The 19,653-nt window shown below is 42.0% G+C and overlaps 4 protein-coding genes across 17 annotated transcripts in view; 2 read left to right on the top strand and 2 right to left on the bottom strand.

Moving 5' to 3' along the window:
* The window catches only part of tau (microtubule-associated protein tau), a 28,103-nt gene extending 23,989 nt beyond the window's left edge, over window positions 1-4,114 (top strand). For 5 of the 11 annotated variants that reach the window (XM_089476553.1, XM_089476554.1, XM_018007810.2 and 2 more), the window contains one exon: window positions 2,702-2,949. In XM_089476553.1, coding sequence (XP_089332679.1) covers window positions 2,702-2,767 — 66 coding nt within the window. In that variant the 3' untranslated portion in view covers window positions 2,768-2,949. Of the gene's footprint in view, window positions 1-648; window positions 1,657-2,701; window positions 2,950-3,586; window positions 3,784-3,884 lie in introns of those variants that run through there. The other 6 variants (XM_018007830.2, XM_018007780.2, XM_018007788.2 and 3 more) reach the window with 4 other exon arrangements.
* A 128-nt stretch (window positions 4,115-4,242) lies between these two features.
* Mtl (Rac family small GTPase Mtl) lies at window positions 4,243-8,029 on the bottom strand. Of its 2 annotated transcripts, none has more exons than XM_018007961.2 (5): window positions 7,719-8,029; window positions 6,118-6,255; window positions 5,823-6,055; window positions 5,596-5,756; window positions 4,243-5,522 (listed from the first exon to the last, which is right to left on the bottom strand). In XM_018007961.2, the coding sequence occupies exons 2-5, from the start codon at window positions 6,231-6,233 to the stop codon at window positions 5,445-5,447; spliced, it is 588 nt and encodes a 195-aa protein (XP_017863450.1). In that variant the 5' UTR covers window positions 6,234-6,255; window positions 7,719-8,029; the 3' UTR covers window positions 4,243-5,444. The 2 variants fall into 2 exon arrangements, with proteins under 2 accessions (XP_017863450.1, XP_089332687.1); XM_089476561.1 differs by lacking the exon at window positions 7,719-8,029 and adding an exon at window positions 7,338-7,662.
* A 35-nt stretch (window positions 8,030-8,064) lies between these two features.
* LOC108614034 (uncharacterized) lies at window positions 8,065-9,263 on the top strand. Its single transcript, XM_018007924.2, has 2 exons — window positions 8,065-8,998; window positions 9,077-9,263. The coding sequence occupies exons 1-2, from the start codon at window positions 8,131-8,133 to the stop codon at window positions 9,181-9,183; spliced, it is 975 nt and encodes a 324-aa protein (XP_017863413.1). The 5' UTR covers window positions 8,065-8,130; the 3' UTR covers window positions 9,184-9,263.
* Window positions 8,643-19,653, bottom strand: part of Tusp (WD40 superfamily protein Tusp) — a 39,875-nt gene continuing 28,864 nt past the window's right edge. For 2 of the 3 annotated variants that reach the window (XM_018007667.2, XM_089476538.1), the window contains exons 3-11: window positions 15,863-16,027; window positions 15,329-15,788; window positions 14,059-14,606; window positions 13,758-13,986; window positions 13,421-13,695; window positions 11,281-13,341; window positions 10,870-11,214; window positions 10,600-10,791; window positions 8,643-10,512 (exon numbers count right to left, since the gene is read on the bottom strand). In XM_018007667.2, coding sequence (XP_017863156.1) covers window positions 10,396-10,512; window positions 10,600-10,791; window positions 10,870-11,214; window positions 11,281-13,341; window positions 13,421-13,695; window positions 13,758-13,986; window positions 14,059-14,606; window positions 15,329-15,788; window positions 15,863-16,027 — 4,392 coding nt within the window. In that variant the 3' untranslated portion in view covers window positions 8,643-10,395. The remainder of the gene's footprint in view (window positions 10,513-10,599; window positions 10,792-10,869; window positions 11,215-11,280; window positions 13,342-13,420; window positions 13,696-13,757; window positions 13,987-14,058; window positions 14,607-15,328; window positions 15,789-15,862; window positions 16,028-19,653) is intronic. The other variant, XM_018007674.2, reaches the window with a different exon arrangement.

Below are 19,653 nucleotides of genomic sequence, written 5' to 3'. Positions count from 1 at the left end.
GATGCATTAACAAAGAAATTGAATATCGTTAACTAAATTTTCTAAAAACAAACAGAAAAACGTTCTTCATATTCATGATATGTATTAAATGAAAGAAGTGTAGATCATTGCAGTCGGGCGTCATCGACTGCAGAATACTCGTTCACGAAATAAAACTATAATTTGGTAGATGATAGAGTTCGCAATGACTTCAAAATAATTTATAGAGCTGATCACTCAGTTATTTACTTTGGACTCAGGTTGTAAGCCTCGAAAACAATATAGTTTATTCCGATGTGCCCCGCCTCATTACATTTACTATATAGCCCAAAAATATGTAAATGAAGTATATATATGATTACATAGTCCAAATACATCGAGCTTCCATAATTTTAATCATAAGTTAGACTATCATCTGAGTATTCTCCGCTAATCAGCTAAACATATGGAAACTGTCCGAAAGCCCATATACACCGTAGGTTCGTGAACGAGTATATAACATCAAGAAGAAGAAAAACGTGCTCGAAGGCGTGTTCAACATTTTTTTCCACACATTCACTTCTCTTTCTTTCTCTCTTTCTCGCCCTCTCGCTCTCGCTCTCACTCGAAATTCGAATTTCGAAATCGTATATCGAAACTCGCGTCTCTTGTTTCATCTGGAATTTGTAGTTTGCGGCGCAGGGTCGCTTGGTTGCGACCATTCATCTAGAATTCGGTCTTTGTAACTCTGACTGTGTGTGTAACGATATATTTGAATCGCTTTTTAAGTAAACTTATTACCAAAAACAAATATTTTAGAACAATAATCGAAAACAACACAAGAAATATACTACCTAGCTGTACCTAAAATACGAAACCAGGTTTAAAACTATAAATTACAAAAATTAGCTCAAATCTTAAACACAAACAAAAGAAAATCTCGATTGAGTTTGCAAGAGTTTCTATTTTAAATTTTGTATATACCCTATAATACAGTCTATAACACAAAGCAAATTTCGGCTAGCTGAAATTGGTTTATGCTCTTTCCAAAAGATTTTCATTTTTGGCAAGCGTATAAAGAATACCAAAGAAAATACCTAACACTCGTAAGAGAAGTTTTGTTAACATAACTTAAGAAATACCAACAAAGAGTATTATTTATGGCAAGAGTCAAGAATCATTTTTATACTATGTAGAATAGTACAAATGTTTTATTAAACAAAAGATATATATAACGGAGTTACTGAAACCTAGACTATATAGCTATATATGCTCAATCTATTTATGTGTGTATTATGTATTATCTCTGATGATTGTGAAAGTCTGCCCAGCATTTAAAAATTACAAGCCAAAAACAACAACAAAACGTGCAAAATGCTTTTGCTCTCTCGACTCCCTCATCAAATACACTCAAAGAAAGAAATACGAATTTATTTGGGTTCGGCTTTAACTCATCTACATAAGATTGAATATTTATATTTTATTATTAATAATATTTATTTATTTTCATTTCAATTTATTATAGGAATATGTGTATACATTTTATTAGTCTTAGTCAAAAAGTGCATTATATTAAAAAAAAAAAGAAAATTAAAAAAAAAACAGTATACTCGTACGACAGAAATATTACGTCCATTAAATGATGCGATTTTATGCTATAAAAATATACTTTCGTACAACTCTCACGATTAAAGTCCTGTAAGTTATTTGCGTGTCGAGTTGAACAATTTTATCTTTTAACAGTGCTGTGATAGATCAAAGATAATATAAACTCCAACATTAAGAGCGTTCCAAGCAATTGAGCAGTTTTCAAACTCAAACTATACATATGACTAAGTAGCAACACCAATAGAACTTAGTGCATTTTCGCACTCTCTCATTCCTTACTATGAAATTCGATTGCTCTGAACTCAAGAACGAACAAATTTCTATTGCGGTTTTTAACATTCAGCGACTTAAACAAAGTTGCACAAAGCACTCAAATAAATTGATCATAGGAAGCAACCTGAATAGTGCAAGAAGCAGACAGTAATACGAGAAAGCTTTCTTATATATTTACCATAATGAACGACAGCAACAAAAAAGCTTTATTCCTATTGGAAGCGCTTTTGGCTGTGGCGAAAGCTTAGATTTCTCTCTCGTTGATCCGTGATTATTGGCCTAGCTTACAACTTCTACTCATTCTAAATATTAGCTTTTTGTAGCTTTTCGTTATAGGCCGAACGCCTTTTTTAATACTCAATAGCCACACGAAAAAAGTCCCGTTTTCGCCATGCGAGCATGCGCATGTAGGAGTGGTACTCAGATAAGTACATCAGCTGCAGCGCTCTGATTTTTACTGCTGTACTAATTACGTACTTCCGTCAATAGCTGAGCGGGAGCTAGGAGCTCATTCTGTTCCTAGTACATATGTTATGCTCTGTTGTGTGACGTCACTCAGCTTGAAGTTTATATTGTCTTTGGATAGACTAATCGTACCAAACCAAACCGTACCATACTGAAACGAACCGAACCGAACCAAAATGAACCTGAATTCGATCCACCCAAGGCCCATACATGTTAAGGTGTCCCGGTGATTCGTATGGAAATTGCTTGCTGTGCTCGTTTATCATAATCCTTTGTTTGCCCTTACATTTTATACTGTTTGTTTTTCTTCACCTTGATTTTGTTTCTTTTTGTTTCTTATTAAGTTTTAATTTCATGCGATTATTTAAATGCGTTTATATTTTTATCTTGAACGCAGAGTCCACAACCATCCATGACGGCTTCAACAAGCGGCGCTGATGAAAATTTAAATCAACAAAGTTAAATCCAGTCCAAACAAAAATTTCAAAAACAATGCATGTTGAGCTAAAGTTATTATTTCGTTTAAACTAAATTTGAAAAAAAACTATGCAAACAAAAATTTGACAAAAATTAATTTTAAGCAAGTTACACAAAAAAGAAAATCAAATATATGAAAAATATATATGCAATAATTAATACACTATACGAGAATTTACTATGAAATTTGGTAAAAACGATTGTGCAAGCACACACCTACACCCCCACACCCACTTACTCAGTTGCAGCGTATTAAAACAAAGAAGAAGCAGATAAAGTATATGATTAGTTGATCTATGCACTATTTATCAATTTAGATACCAAGGCAAATGCATAAACTATATAAAACAAATGCAGTATATATATATATATTTCATATACTACAAATGAACATACAATATATATACAAATATATATATACGATTATTAACTATGTGCTTTACGTGTAGTTAAAAGTGTTGAAGACAAAACAAAACCAAAATGAAATCATAAACAATAAAGAAAACCCATTTAAAGTGAATTTTCAATACTTGAACTTCATATTAAATAAAATATATATATATATATAACAAAATTTTATAATTTGTAACTTAATGATTAGTCAAACAAAAAAATGCATCATTCTCACAATTTATTTACACTTTCCCAGTTTTACGAAAAATGTAAAAAAAAAATGCAAATTTCAAACGTAATAAAAACAAAACTTTTTTCATTAAAAAAAAAAAAAAAAGGGAAAAAAAATACATATATATCTGAAAAAGAACTTGGCGTTTTGTTTGCACTTAGTATCTTTCAATTCTGGCAGATAATTTGGATATATATATATAGCTATATACGTATGTATGCAATGCAACGACCACGCCCACGCCCACGCCGCAAGCGTATCAAATGCTACACAGACACACACGACGCACGTATCAAACCACATTTGGATCGCATTGGTAAAAGTGAGAGAAAAAAAAACTGAAACAAATTGAATTGAAACTCTAAACAAAGTAAATTGTAAGTTTCTATTTTAGTTATTGATTTCTTTTTGAATTAACTTTAGATTTGGCTAATGGCGTTTTGCAACACTCTAATAACGTGCTACTCTTCTCACACAGTATTGGAAAGCGCCGCGCATACAGCGCGCCACAACTTTAACCTCATCCATGTCCTTGCCGGCGGAGTGCCTCGTCCTATCCGTATCGATGCCGTCGCTCAACTCGGAGCCGAAGCGTCCCAAGAGTGCGGGCGCCAAAAAGAGGCCCGGCCAGGCAGTTCATCCAAAGCCCTTCCGTTTATATTGAGGCACAGCACCACCAAGAACACGCTGCACCCCGAGAGATCTCCTCTATATACATATATAAATATATGTTTATATATATATATGTGTGTGTGGAATTGTTAACGGCACAGTGAAAAAACCAAGAAAAAACTTAAAAATTTGTTAATTGTTTACAAATCGATAGAAACGTAGCATTTAAATAAATAAATGAAATATTTAATAACTATGCAATGGTTGAGCACACAAAATCCAACAGTTTTTTTCTGATTTTATTATAATTACAGCATTTTGTATATATATACTATATATATATTTATATGTAACGATTTCTCGTAAGTAGATTGATCTTTGCTTTAAATTTACATGAGTTTTCGTTAGTTTGTTTCTCTTTAATATATATATTTATATAATTGTTATAAAAAATTGTTGCTCGCCCTTTACTATTCGAGTTGCTTACAAAAAGTGTGTGCTTTGTTTTTTTGATTCGAGTCAAGTCACATTTAAATGCAGTTTTTGCCTTTTCCATTTACACATTTTCGCTATCCTTTGTTTTTTTGTTTTTTGTTTTTACATTGCATTATTAAAGTTAGGGACAATAAATAAGTTATTATAAATTAAAATAAACAACAGTTGTTACAAGTTTCAAAAGAGCATCAATTAATTAAGATTATTACATATAGTAGAAAAAATGCTTTTGTTTTAAGCTAAAATATCGTATAAACGCGTTTTTTTTTCTCTTTTTCATTTCTTATTTTTTTTTTCATTTCCAAGTATTTGTTTCTCTAAGAGCTCATCGTCAAGTATTTTGGTTATTGTTGAAAACTAGGAAACGCCGGGCTACTTTATAATTATAATACATTCCATAATAAACAAACAATGTAGGAATTCCTTAAATATTCTCTGATATGCGAAACCAAAGTTTCCTTTATGTTTATGTTTATGTTTAGTTCAATTCGTTATAATTTGTTGCTGCTGCTGTTATTTAATACATTTGATTCGATTCGATTCAATTGACTAGATTTCAATATGGATTATATATGGTTTAACTGCTGCTTTCATCCTGTTACACTTTAGTTCTAATAAGGAGGGATTTCTTGTTATTTGTTTTTCATTTTGTTCTTTTTGTGCCATGCGATTTTCAAATGGATGATCTAACTCAAATTTTTAACTTAAACAGAATCAAAACTATTTGCTTATGTTAAAGGAAATGATAATGCTCAATGAATCAAGTTTCTTCTCTCTTTCTTGTTCGTCAGCTGATTGTTGATTTGTTCACGCTTAGTTAGAGATGAGGGTCGCTTCATGTTGTTATTCTCTGGTTCTCCGTCTCTCTGTCTCACTGTTTACGCTTCTCCTCTGCTGAGTATTCTCCGCAGTCGGTTTCCTCGTTGCTTATTTACATAACTAAACACTTTCGCTGGCGTCGCTTTAATGGCTCTGGCCTCAGCACCGCGCGCACCGCCTCCTCGAACACCTAGGTAAATGGAATGGAAATCGCCATCATCATCTGTCGATGACATTTGCCGCTGAGGTGTGTCCGCACTTACCTGCTTGAGGCCGCGCTGCGTTAAGGCGGAGCATTCCATATATTTAACAGCGCGTATTTTATTTGCCAGCTTCTGACCTTGTTCGCGCTTAAGCGGCGTCAAACCCTGCTCGGCCAGCCCGCTCAACGTTTCGCGATCGTCACGCAAATCGATTTTTGTGCCTGCGCAAAAATTGTAAAAGCAATTTATGACAGAAGTAAGAGGTGATAGAGTCGATAGCTACTCACCCACTAAGATGATGGGCGCATCGGGACAATGGTGTTTGATCTCCGGATACCATTTGGAGGTGACGTTTTCGAACGATGAGGGACTCGCAACGCTGTAGCATATCAGGAATACATCTGTCTGTGGATAGGAGAGCGGCCTCAGGCGATCGTAATCCTCCTGGCCGGCTGTATCCCATAGACCCAGCGATACTTGTATTGTGTCCACTTGCATGGGTGCAGAGTAGTTATCGAAGCTGCAGAAGAGATTATCGATTATAATTAGCAATGATCAGCTTAACTCGAGGGTTACACTTACACTGTAGGCACATATTCACCGGGAAAACTGTCTGTGGTGTAGGAGATTAGCATGCAAGTCTTTCCGACGGTACCGTCACCAACGACGACACATTTTATGGGTCTTCCGGTTGACATCGTCGAGTCGTGACTGTATTTGCTGCAAGAGCGAAATGTGAATGTGAATGTGATAGTGATTGTGAGCGTTCTTTTCTTTTCTTCTTTTGTCTCGTAAGAATATCTCGCTTTGAATGAATGCGTGCGCATTTAATTCAATTAATTAAGCTGTACTTGAGGCAATAAACTCGATATACCCAACTCTCTATATCTTATCTGACAGTGCAAGATATATATAGATGTATGTATATATCTGCACACACACTGGCAATTTAATTACGATTAGTGTGTATATCTATATATACGATCAAAGGCTGCCCATCAAAAGGTGTGTCCCAGCCGTAAAACATAATAAAACGAAAGTTTTTTTATACACGCTTTGAGAGTTCGTTTTACTTTTTCGCAAATAAAATTTACGAAAATAGATCATGATGCGGTTAAAGACAGCAGCATACATAGTAAATAATAATACCAGAAATGAGGCAACACAAACTCACGAATACCCTTACTTAGTGATGACTTTAGTTTCTAAGCTCACTATTGTAAAGCTGTTGTTACTCCTTATACTCATTGTTAACATTATAATTTAAAATTATAGATACATATGTATAACCTCAAAGTGTTTCTAAATCTTTGTCCACTACTGTAAAGACTCTAATACGCTTTGATCATCATCAATTATTCATAAATTTATATGGTGCATTTGCACTCTCGGGGATGCCCGTTTCAACACGTTACATATTTCATCACAAAATTCAGATACCCTCTACCTCTCGCTCACTCTCACTCTCTCTGACTGAGGCACACACGCGCGCACAAATACACACGCACACACGCACGCACGCATATTGTATGTAAGCTAGCAAAATGACAATAGTGTGGTCGACAAGAGCCCTCGGGGGCGCCTATGGAGCAGCCTAACTGAATAGGCGGCGCAACGGGCTGGAGGGGCACAGGCCAACCAACAGCCGACAGAGAATGCGCCCAAATGTTGGGCGGACGCACATTGTTAAAAATAGACACAATTAAGCACTAATAATGCAGGCGGTGGCATCGCTGGCGACCCCAACACACTCGCACACACATACACACACACACTTAGATACAGACAGGCTGGATATTAACCGTAATTTGTAATGCCAATTCAATTACAGTTGCATTGAAAAAGCAGCGGAGGAGATATTCACATGCAATGCGAGTGCTGGCTAAGCAGGGAGCAGCCAGCAGTCAGCAGTCTCTCTGTTTCTCCCTGTCCCTCCTCAATCTTCCACCCTTTACTACTATCTTCTATGCCTTTCTTATTGTTATGGTCGAGCGCTGCTGCAGCCTGCAGCGCCGGACATTCGTCACTTTCGCTCTGTCGTTGTTTTGCTCTCAGCAGGCGCCGCAACCGCAGGCCAGCAGCTGCCGCACGTTCACATTTTGCGTGCAGTTTATGGCACACATGCTTATATCTGCATATGTCTGCATACGTATTGATGTATGTGTATATAACCAGGTTAATACCGTTTCTTAACTATCCTTTGTCTGCGGCTGCAGATTGGAGTCGCGTATTGTAATCGAGCTCTTTTGTACTTTTCTTATATCACTTGTATTTTGTATTTGTATGCAACACACGCACTCACGCAACGCGTTGGCACTCACACACACGCCGATGATTAGACTAACTTTAACACTATTTTCTTATTATTTTTATATAGAAATAAATAAATATTTAATTGGCAGCGCAGCGTTTGTATTTTCTTTTAATCCGCTTTTTGTTTTACACCAACACCAACACACGCACACTCGTGCACACATACACGCCTTCTTTTGACAGCGTTGCTGTTGCCACTGACAAGCAGTGTTGAAATGCGCGTCAACGAAATCGTCGATTTTAACGCTGCACAACACTTCGAGTTTTGTTTTGCTAGCTGAAATGCATAAATTGTTTACTTTCAGTCGATTTAAGAGCTGCACAGATTTATTTAGGAGCTCACAGAAATTTTCTTTGAGTGCGGCGCATTATGCGGACACAGAGCAGAGTGAAGCACCCAGCATACTGGTCGAAAAAGATGCCAACATCACATTAATCGGCATCAACAGGGAGCAGCAGCGCAATTCCATTAATGCAGCAACAGCGGCACAGCTGAGCGAAGCCATCCATCAATTCGAGGTGGATGACACATCACCTGTGGGCGTGCTGTACGGCGTGGGTGGCTCCTTCTCAGCTGGATATGATCTGAAAGAACTGGAAGCGGAGGCGCAACGCGGCAGTCTCAACTTTCTGTTGCGCCATGAGGGCTCGGTGGGTCCGACCAGGCGGCACCTACGCAAGCCCATTATATGCGGCATCAGCGGCTTTTGTGTGGCCAGCGGTCTCGAATTGGCATTGCTTTGCGACCTGCGCGTCATGGAAGACACCGCCGTATTAGGTTTTTTCAATCGTCGCTTGGGTGTGCCGCTCAGCGACGGTGGATCTGTGCGCCTGGCTGCTGCAGTTGGCTACTCGAATGCTATAGATATCATAGAGACGGGTAGAAGAGTGTATGCAAATGAAGCGCTACGCATTGGCCTGGTCAATCGAATCGTGGCCACGGGCACAGCCCTGGGCCAGGCCGTCAATTTAGCCTTCTCCATTGCCAAGTTCCCCATGGCCTCGCTGCAGCACGATAGAAATGCGACGCTGGAAAATGCGAATGTCTACGCACGACCCGGTTTCCGTGCTGCCATCAACAATGAGATAATGCAAGTCTCTGCGTCCATGGTGGAGGACATGGAAGAGGGCGTCAAACGCTTCAAGACTTGTAAACAATACATTTTATAAATGATTTATGTTTTTATCTACTTATATATACTAAAATCTATTCTCTATTCCTCTGTAGCTGAAACAAAAGGTCCGAAAACGAATGCCTGGAGCATAAAGGAAAAGTCCATACCGGATTGGGAGAAAGCTGAAATCGAAATAGAGCAGCAAAAGGAAAAGGCATAAAGCATAAAAGACGCAATATTCCACAAGTCAATCTCTTGTATTATATGTAAATTAGAAAAATTATAGTTTTGTTTTGTTTACTTTTTTTTTGTGTTGCTGTTGTTTGTTTATTCACATATATTATATATATATAATTTATTTAAATAGTTGCACATCGGAAATCGTTTACGATTCGAGTTTTTGAGTTTATTTCAATATTCACAACAATTACAATAACGAATTTGTCTTGAAATTAAGCCTAACTACAAAAAAGAGTTTTAAGAGGAAAAGCACAAAATTTCTTGTGTAAGAATGTTTTTTTTTTTCTTGTTTTTTCTTATATTTTTAGCATTCACAATTAATTTATCGTATATAAAAAATATGCTAGCATTAAGTATTCGTACACACATCCATTTTTTTTTTTTTTTTTTTTTTTTTAGAATGTTAGGCCAAGCGATTTCTTACGTTTTGTTTTTCTCAAGCGATATTTGCTGTATACACACATATATAGTTAAATATATGATTTGTTGTTTTTAATGATATCTTCTTATATGCTAAGAATTGTTAACAAAAGGAATTGCTGTTATTGCACCTAAGTATAGAAGGAATTAACGAAAACAAACGAAGCTCTCAATGCAAAAAAGGCTGCTCTTGTACAAACTAGTTTAAAAAATTCGACTGAAAAATCGTTTTCATTCACATACGTTTAAAAATAGATCATAGATCAATAATGCTGCTTAACAATTACATCATCGATCATTTCATTTCATTTCATTTGGTTTTGCTATTTATATATACTTAAGCCAAAAAGTTTGTCATACAAATATTGCACAAAAATGGATCGGACTGTGAGTTTTTCATCTGCTTCATTTCTGTTGCACACCAATATCAAATTGCTAAACCTTCAATTAAATGGTGGTATGAGTTCATAGGTCGCATCCTCTCGGGGATGCAACATTACACAATAATATGTATGGCATTCAGAAACCTAAAGACCACAATACAATTAAGTACATATACATATTTACAAATGATAAAGCCAAGGCGCTGCTTAACCTGCTTTAGTATAGTATAAAAAATATGCATATTAAAGCAATTGCGATCGGCGGCTGCTGCTGCTGCGGCATTAGCTGGCGGCGTGCTATAAGTACTATATAGTTGTACATATATATTTGTGTGTGTGGGTGTGGGTTTGTGACTGTAATGCTTTACGATAATACAACAGTTGGTATATTACTTCAGGCGCTGCGTCACATTGGCCAGCGCCACGGCGAACGCCTGCAGCGCCGAAAATGGATATTGAAAGTCCAAGGTATACGCATTGCCATCGATGCGTCCGAATTGCATCACCTGCAAGAGATTGGAATGTATAGTTAATCTACCATGTATAGCAAAATCAATCGATTGAGATTCATATTGATAATCCAAAATTCCCACCTGCTTGCCACGAAACTCAATCTGAAAGTTCTTGGCCGACTCCTGGGTGACACGTCCGCCAAAGTCCAGCTGGTACACCTGGCTCATCTCGTTCCACATGGGCGCCTTGTTGTGCATCACAAACTCGCGTCGCACCGGCGCCGGATTGGCACAGCTGGCGCTGCCGTTTGGCTCGATCTTGCCCCGCTTCAGCTGCCCCAAAGAAAAAGAGAGAGAGGAAGGAAATTTCGATTAGTTATTTGTACTGGACGCATTTTACTCGAGCTTTACCTTCTGGCGCAGCTGCGCCTTTTGGAATGTCTCCAGGTCGCGATACTGTTTGCCATTGCTGTTGCCCGTGCTGCCGCCCATTTCCTCGCCCGAGCCGTTCGTCTGATTGCCCTCGTCGTCGGAGCTCTCGATGATGCTCGGCTTCTTGCGCTGCCTGCGATTCAGCAGCGGCGAGTTGAGTATGTGCCGAATGGGTGAGTTGCTCTGTTGGCGCTTGTTCTTCTTGCTGGCCGCCGGCGAGGCGGGCGAGCTACGGGGCAAGCGCTGCGGCGTCGACGGCGGCGTCAAGCGGCCCTCATCCAGATCCCGCAGACGACTGATGATGTTCTCCAAAGTGGTCAAGGCCTAAAATGAATGCAATGCTCAACCATATATATAGCCGTTAATCCCTGACTCAATCCCTGTTCCCACCTGCGTATGCAGCGACACCGATGCCTTGGCCTCCACGGGCGTCGCCTCCACCGTGCCACAAGCTGTGCTGCTCGTCTCGGACTGCTGTCGCTCCAGTGTGCTGGCATTGCTGGAGCTCTGCTGTTGCTGCTGCTGCTGCTGGTTCTGTTGCTGCTGCTGCTGGCTGACGGGCGTCTCCTTGCGGCGCCAGCGCACCTCGGACAGCTGCTTGACAAAGCTGAAACTGTTCTCGTGCTTGCGAGCGAGCAGCGGTGTGGAGTTCTCAGTGCTGCTGCCCGGCGCCAGATCCTTGCTGCGTCCGTACCCAAAGCGATGCTTGCGCGTGAAGAGCGGGCTGTCCGTGAAGCTGGTGATGACATCAAAGCGTTTCTTGGGCGGCGCCTTGACTGGCACGGCTGCCGGAGCAGGTGTAGCTGCAGCTGCAGCAACTGGCGTTGGCTCCTTGGCGGGCTCTACACTCATCGTGGTGATCTCGTCCAGCGCCAGACTAACCGAGGGCTGGCAACGTTTACAGACGCTGGAGGGATTCATGTTGTTGCGACACTTGAAGCAGAGCGTGTTGGCGGCGCTGCTGCAAGCGCTGCTGTCGGAGATCTCCTGGAGCTTGCGCACCACCTGCTCGTGCTCCTTACTGGAGAGCTTCGTTTGCAGCGAGAGCAGATCACAGGAGTCCAAGCTCTTCGACTTGCCCGTCTGCTGCAGCTTGTGCCGGCGAGCGTCCGCCTGCTGCTGCTGGCGCTTGCGATGGCGATTGCGACGCTTGTCCACCAGGATCAGACGCTTGTTGGGCGCATCCTTGCGCAAAGCAGACAGAGCCTCGTCCGAGGGCGTTATGGCCACCGAGTCCAGATAGCCGACGCTGCAGCTGCGCGTTATGGAGTCGGGCAACGCTGGCGCTATGGAAACCACAGTCGGAGTGCGCTTCATGCTGGAGCAGGCTGCTGAGGTGTTGGCGGTGGTTGTCGGCGTGGGCGACTGCGTCTCCTCGTCTATGTAGAGCATGTCGCGCCGCTTCGTTGTGGAGCACTTGACGGCACGCGCATCCATGCGTTCCAGGTTCAAGTTCAGATTGAGGGGCACCGGATTCACGTGGCTGTTCGCCGTGCGCATCGACTCCGACATGAGCGCGTTCTTCACCTGGACCACATTGTTGGCGTAGTCCGCATTGCTCGAGTACGACATCAGGGTGGTCGCAGCCGGCACGGCGGGTCGCTCGAATATGATGTCCGACGGGGCGACGGCGTTCTTGGGCGACTGCAGCGTGGGCACCGAGCCGTCGCAGTAGAGCGGCGAGATGGCGTGCCGCGACTGGCAGCTCGAGTTGGAGCTGGAGCGGCTGTAGCTGTTCTTGAAGCTGCTGATGGTCTTCGGACGCGTGATGCTCTTGCTGCAGCTGGGCGAGGGCGAGGCGGAGCTGCAGCTCGGCGGCGCCTGATGCAGCAGCACGGTGGTGGCAGTGGCAGCGGCTGTTGCCGCCTCCTGCGACTCATTCGACGAGTCGTCGTCGTAGCTCTCGGCGCGCGCCAGCGGACTGAGCCCCACCGCACCGCCGGAGCCAGCCCCATTCACAGTCAAGCCGTGCGAGTTCTTATGCCGCGCCAGTATGCGATTCGGGCGGGGCGACATGGGCGCAATGGGCGGAGCCGAGGCGCCATCGTTGAGGCGACGCTGCGGCATAATTGGCGGCTTCAATGCGGCCATTGTTGCCGCTGTTGCTGCAGCTGCTGCTGCTGATGCAGCATCCGGAGCGGCGCTCGTCACGCTCACGTGAGGCACTGCGGCATCCGCACTGTGATTATGATTGTGATTATGATTATGATTGAAGTTGTGCTCCTCCTCGTCCTCGGAGAAGAGATTGGGATTGAAGCTGGGATCGGGTCCAGTGGGGAAATCGTCGCGCAGCTCCGTGATCACCAGCGTCATCTGACGCGGCTGCAAATGCAGTAGGGACGTCTTATATGTTACTTGGCCTAAATTGGCTGGGACGGTTTTGGCAAGTCCATGGATCTTGAATTTGGTGCCCCAGATATTGGAGGTCACCTCCACCAGCTTGACTTCCTGCTTGGAGAGAAAAGGCAAGTGCACAGAAGTTAACGCATGCCAAACAGCCCCAGCTGCCTCAACTCGTCTATACCCTTACCTCGGGCAGCGTATCCACATACGCTAGCTCGTCCAGGCTGTCCGGATCCAGAGTGTTGCTCCCACTGCCACTGGCCGTGCGATCTCCGTTCTGCGTCCGCCGCTTGGCCCGCACACGACGCTTGCGCGGTGTGCGAGGCGAGCCGAAGCGCGAGGAACGCTCATCGAAGTCACTGTCCGAGGAGTCGGTGCGTCCGCTGTTGCCCGTCGTGGTGGATTGACTGGAGCCGGAGCTGCTCTTGGCCTCGGCGGCGTATTGAAAATACAGCGAGTTGTCTGCAAGGCAAGCGAATAAGCACCAAGTGGAATAACTAGTAGCTGCATCTCCTCGCACTCACCATTAACCTGGGGATCGAAGATCACAAATTCCGGACGTATTTTGGAGGTGCGTTTGCCCTTCAGCAGCGGCACCAGCCCGCCCAAGTACTCCAGGTAGAGCGTGTAGCAGGTGCCGGAGCTGAGATTGGAGTCATCGTCATGCCGTATCATGGTGCAGTGCAGCCGAGTCGAGCAAAGCGGCGGGCGCGACACAAAATCACGCAGCGACTTCAGATCAGGTACACAGCACTGAAGGAGAGAGCAGAGAGGGAGAGAGAGTGATTCAAGTCTTCCCACATGTATATTGCAAATCTCACTTACTCTTATGGTTTGAGCAAACAGATTGCCAATGAGCGATTTGATTCTGGAGGGCAACGGCAGCAGCGGCAACAGCGTCTCGGAGCCAACGCTCGCCTGGATCTGCAGCCGGCAGAGCAGCTGCAGCGAGGCCACGCGTCGCGAGATCCAGGCAATGTGCACCTGAGTGCCCGTCGCGATGAACAGCCGCTTGTCGTTGTGGCCCCAGGTGATGGCCGACACGGTGGCCGTGCTGCAGGGTATGTGGGCCTGGTACAGGCAAGTGCCCGACTCCGTATAGAACTTGACCAGGTTGTTGTAGTAGCTGCTGCCGGCCGGCGTGCCCAGGCCCAGCTCGTGCTCCAGCTTGCCATCCAGGCCCATGCTGTTGCTATTGCTGCGCAGTGTGCCGGCAACGGCGAGCAGCTCCCGCGAGTTGCTCCACTCCATGACCATGCCCAGGGCGCCATTAAGGCAGGTGTTGATATGTGCGGGTGAGACGTCGTCAAACGACTTTAGCAAATAGATATATCCATTCTGGAAGCTGACCGCCAGCACAAAAGTGCGCTTGGCTGAGGTCAAGGACGAAAATAAGAATAAGAATATGAACTAGTTAGAGCTTGATTGATTGACTGATTGATAGAATGTACAGTGAAAGCTTTATGTCTACCATAACCTGGTAAAAATCTCAGCTGACAAATACTAAATAATGATTGATTGATTGAAAACAATCACAACTATTGCATAACATGAAATAAATCCGAGTTTATTAAGACTAATGGATTGACGGAGCAATTCAGAGATTAAAACATCAATTAGAGAGGACTATATATTTCATAACATAATATAAATCCCAACTTATTAAGAATAAGTATTGATTGCTCGAATGATTGATTGGTTGATTATTGTATTGATGGAGCTGTTTCAGAGATCAAGATAAAACCAATTAGAATGGATTATGACATAACACAATAGAAGTCCCAGTTGATTAAGACTAAGTATAGTTTGATTGACTGATTGATTGATTGATTGATGATGATTGAACTCCATTTCAAGATTCTTACATCGTTAGAATAATTGAATAAGCTGAATAATTCATCGATTGACTGATTGATGATATTACCAAAGCTGAGACTTTGATGATTAATGCAGACAAAGTGCATTTATATAGCATGGCATAGCCAAATTATGATTGCTGAGTGACTAATAGACTGATGAGCTAATGGACCCATTGATATAGCGTTTGCTCAACTGATTGATCAAATGATTGATGATCAACTGATATCTCACTTACCGGCATTGGTTACACCGGGCTCGGCTTCCTCGCCCTCCTCCATTTTGAACTTCTCGCAGGACCAGGCCATGGACGTGATGGGCACATCGTTAGAGAGCTGCACCTGGGACACCATCGCGCCATGCACATCCATGACGATCACCTGACCCTGGGTGGTGCCGAAGTACACCTGTTGATCGTCGGGCGTCCAAATGCCGCACGTGATGGTCGACTCCAGATTGAGCATGGACGACCAATAGCGCTGACCGGCCACAGAGCCGACCAGCACGAAGCCATCCTGATAGCAGATGAGCGCCATGCGACCATCATGTGACCAGGAGAAATGCGTGACCGGCGTATTCCGATCGTTGATCAGCTCGATGGACCAGCGACCCTCATACTTGATCCACACAAAGATGATGCCAGAGCTGTCGCACGAGGCGAGCTTCTGATACGGCTCATTCCACTTGACCAGAATGACCTGAAAGAAACGGCCAACGAAATAGTTCAAGAGATTTATTATGCATTCGATGCCAAAGTGCTCGCTTCACTCACGTCCGATCGATGACCTCGCAGATTGTAGTTGGTGCGCAGCGGGTAGTCCATGTTCTTGCGGCAGTGCGAGGTGGTGAATGTGACGCCCACAATGCCGCGTATATTGCCCGTGGCCAGCCAGCCCTCCTGATAGTAGTTGGTGCGGTTCAGCTTCCAGCCCTCATCCTGAAAGCAAGCAAGCGAACAAGCGCGCAAGCATTGAATAAAAGCCAAATCAAAACCAAATCAAGTCTCTATCCCTCCCTCACTTTGAGCACAGCTGCCGACGGGATGAGCCTTGGCAGCTCGCCTAAGCAGCCGTCAATTGACAGTCAAATGCGGCAAATGCGCCTCTTAAATGGATTACGCTGCAGGCAGGTGGCTGCCTTTGACTGCTCTGCTGTTCCACTTAACTGATGTTTGTATGCAGTCCGTATGCTCCCTTTAATACCCCGTTTCTGTTCTGTTCTGCTCTGAGGTAGATGAGCTTCAACTATGGAGCTCAGTTTAGTAAGTTTCAGTATTAAACTTGATTTCAAATATTTTTATGTGAAATACAGGGTATCTCATAGCCAAAAACTGTCACTTATTTAGCTTTATATCTACGAACTTAATTCTCCTACTAATTTGACGTATTTTGATTTATCTTTAGGCTAATAGAAATTCCCTCAAGAGAGCTACAGAGCTTATAGGGCATGAATCGATAAAACAAATCGAGTTTTCTTCTCATGCTCTACATATATAATCATATATATGTATATACACATATGGATATACTTTACCTGAGCAGATTTACGTTTTTTACTTAAGAATGGTTCAAAAATTATATTATAATAATAATACTGTCCCATTGTGATCATGACAATCTTAAACTAATTACAGGGTATACTCGAGTCACGTAGTCTGGGTAAACTAATTACAAATTCCTTTTGCATCTCGATAGCTGAACTTAATAAGACTTGTAAGCCAACTTCAGCATGGATAGACTATCCAAACTAATTATAAATTGCTCTTGCTTCTTCATTGCTCTTGCTTCTCTTCCAGGGTATAATCATCTGAAACTAATTATAAATTCCCTTTGCATTTGCTAGTAAAACCTCTAAACTAATTACAGGGTATACAACAGTGCAGCACTCGGGGCACGCGAACTTTAACTTCATTTCGCATCTGCCTCTTGAGCTATTTATCTGCAGCCTGCAGCCAGAATTCTATCGAGAATCTTCGCTGCACGACCCGCCCCACCCCCTGGGCCGCATTACTCCAGCAGCTTGTAAGCTCAAACTTTTTTCAACGGCATTTCCATCAAATGCTTTGCAGATTATTTATACAAAGTGTGGCCTACATTTGAGCGCCTATTGGCCCCTCGCCTCGGGCCGCTTGCCCTGGCAGTGGGTGCCAGGTTTCAGGTGATAAGCCTTAAAGTTCAATTTTCATTTCGTTCGCTCCGTTGTTGCCCCAAGAAACTTGACCCAAGCAGCGGCCCTTCGAGTGGGCTAATCCCCGCTAAGCCAAAACGGTCAATAGTATTAATAAATTTGGATCCCTGGAAAAATCCAATTTGCGAGGTTTAAATTTAAATGCCAGGACAAATATGATTCTATTCGATGTGCATGACTGGCAGATACTCTACATTTTGGACAGCGAATGGGCGTGATTTCGAAAGTAAATGAGTTTGATGATGCATACTTTAGAAATACACAAATTGAAAATTTATATAATATTAGGAATTCGAGCTGATAAAAAATAAGGTTTTGACTGAGCAAAGACTATCATTTGAATATCTCATCATGTGATCCATGAATAGCTGAATAACTTCACCAAGCAGACGGTCTGCTTCAGAAACCGCTCTCCAGTTCGATTGAACATCAGGTTCATGAACTATTTGAACTAAGTGAATTAAGTGCTCAATTGAGCATAGAGAATCCTTCAGGACTATTATTATTATTAAACTTCGAATTGATTATCAACTTAGCGCAATGGTTCATTTGAATGACAGGTTCAATTGAACTTAAAACTAATACAAAACTGACTCTTAAAGAGAATCTCTGAGAAAAACATGATGCCCCACTTTGCAGTGTGCGAGAAAAATAACAATTTATTTTGCAATTTCCGCTCGGAGTAGCGTAGACAGCGTGCATAACTTTTTATTGATTCCAGTTAAGCCACGCCCACACACACCGACAACACACCCGCACTCATACACACACACAGGCGCACGCACACAGACACGCGATAATTGCTTTACTAGCTCGTTAGATGCACGTCGCCATCAAATGCAATTACGTAATGGACATTAGCTGGATCTATATGGATGTGCATGGGTTTGCGTGTGTGTGTGCGAGTGTGTGTGTGCAGGCATCTCTTACCAACCGCAATTTACGCACAATAATTCACGTTTATATCATAAATAAACAGAATATTTCAACAAATCAATTGCTGCATTTCGTGGCACCGCTGAAACGAGCTGCGTTCATTGACGGCGCCACTTCTCCACATTAAAATCGCATTTCTTTGTGGAGTGTTATTAACCTTTCATTGGGCCACTCGAAATGGGCGTCTGGCCATCAGCGATCTCAGCCATATACTTTATCTATAAATATGTTAAACATATACATACATATATATGCATTTAATTCACATATAAACACTTGAGAAAGAAACAATTAGGCGAGGGCTGCTCTAACGGATTGCTCAACGAGAAGATGCCCTGTAGAGAGAGATCTGAGTCTCCATATCTCCATAAATCTTATATATCTTGATGCTTACATTAATATGAAGTGGTAAAGGATTAAAGCTAATCTTTTACTTTATATACTTAATATACCAGTAAATATACCAAGCGATACAGTTTCATCTCTTTATAATATAGTAGTAGATATATAATATGTAAAGATTTAAGACTTAAGAAATCTGTAGGTAGCGGCTAGGATATTAGTTATTATATGAGCTATGAGTGGATTTGTTAATGGTAAATAAATCTATCGCTCTCTAAGCCGTATAAAACAGTATACATTCTATCTTTTCAATTCTTTTCCATCTCCCATCTACAATTTTATATTCTATTATATAGATGATTTATATATTAATAGATGATTTGCTATATTCTATCTTCTATTTTCAATTTTCAACCTTCGATGAATTAGTTTCTATTTTCTATTTGATTCATCTTCTATCTTCCGATTTTCGTTTTCCATCTCAAATCTAGTCTCTGATCTTATAATCAAATCCCCTCATCTCTTGGCACCTAGGGTATCCAAGCAATACTTGAGTTGAATGCAGTCTGAAACGTTTACTCATATTCTCCGACGTTTTGATGGCTATTTTATGGCTATATCATTTCCAGGCCACAAATCGGCAATATTTGAATATTTTTAGAGCTTTTCAATGCTTAATAAACGCAACTAAAATGCACTCGAGCAATAAAACAAAACAAAGAAGAAGAAAAAATCGAAAAGTGAATTGACAGAGAAAACAACATTTCGGCATTTAAGCACGAACTCATTTTGGGACAATTAAAAACATGCGCTTCCATCGAAGCATTCCGAATGGAAGGGAAAACAAATGAAAACATGTTAAAATGTCTGCCTGAATTTATTCAATTTAAAAATTAAATTTTCCTATATGTATGTCATATATAAGCATGAGCACTCTGCTGCATATTTATATGTATATAGGACATATACAATGTGTTTACCAATTTACAATGCCACCAAAAGGCGCTTGATACTTTGATCTACATTCCAGGGTTTATTTCAAATTTTAAACCTCGAGGTGCTGCTATCACAAGGCGTATAATAATTCCCAGTAAAATT

Source organism: Drosophila arizonae, chromosome 2 (assembly GCF_054131065.1).
Source record: "Drosophila arizonae isolate 15081-1271.41 chromosome 2, UAZ_ARI_1.0, whole genome shotgun sequence".
NCBI lineage: Eukaryota > Metazoa > Arthropoda > Insecta > Diptera > Drosophilidae > Drosophila > Drosophila arizonae.
The sequence above is the reverse complement of the archived record's forward strand: the minus strand, read 5'-3'. Positions and strand labels throughout refer to the sequence as shown.

What these genes read in the sequence shown, in the direction of transcription:
- LOC108614034 (XM_018007924.2), top strand. Translation starts at nt 8,131, where the DNA reads ATGCATAAATTGTTTACTTTCAGTCGATTTAAGAGCTGCACAGATTTA. An exon ending in CGTCAAACGCTTCAAGACTT is followed by an intron (nt 8,999 to 9,076) that starts GTAAACAATACA and finishes ATTCCTCTGTAG; the next exon opens with CTGAAACAAAAGGTCCGAAA.
- Mtl (XM_018007961.2), bottom strand. Translation starts at nt 6,233, where the DNA reads ATGTCAACCGGAAGACCCATAAAATGTGTCGTCGTTGGTGACGGTACC. An exon ending in GGTGAATATGTGCCTACAGT is followed by an intron (nt 6,056 to 6,117) that starts GTAAGTGTAACC and finishes TCTCTTCTGCAG; the next exon opens with CTTCGATAACTACTCTGCAC. An exon ending in TGCGCCCATCATCTTAGTGG is followed by an intron (nt 5,757 to 5,822) that starts GTGAGTAGCTAT and finishes ATTTTTGCGCAG; the next exon opens with GCACAAAAATCGATTTGCGT.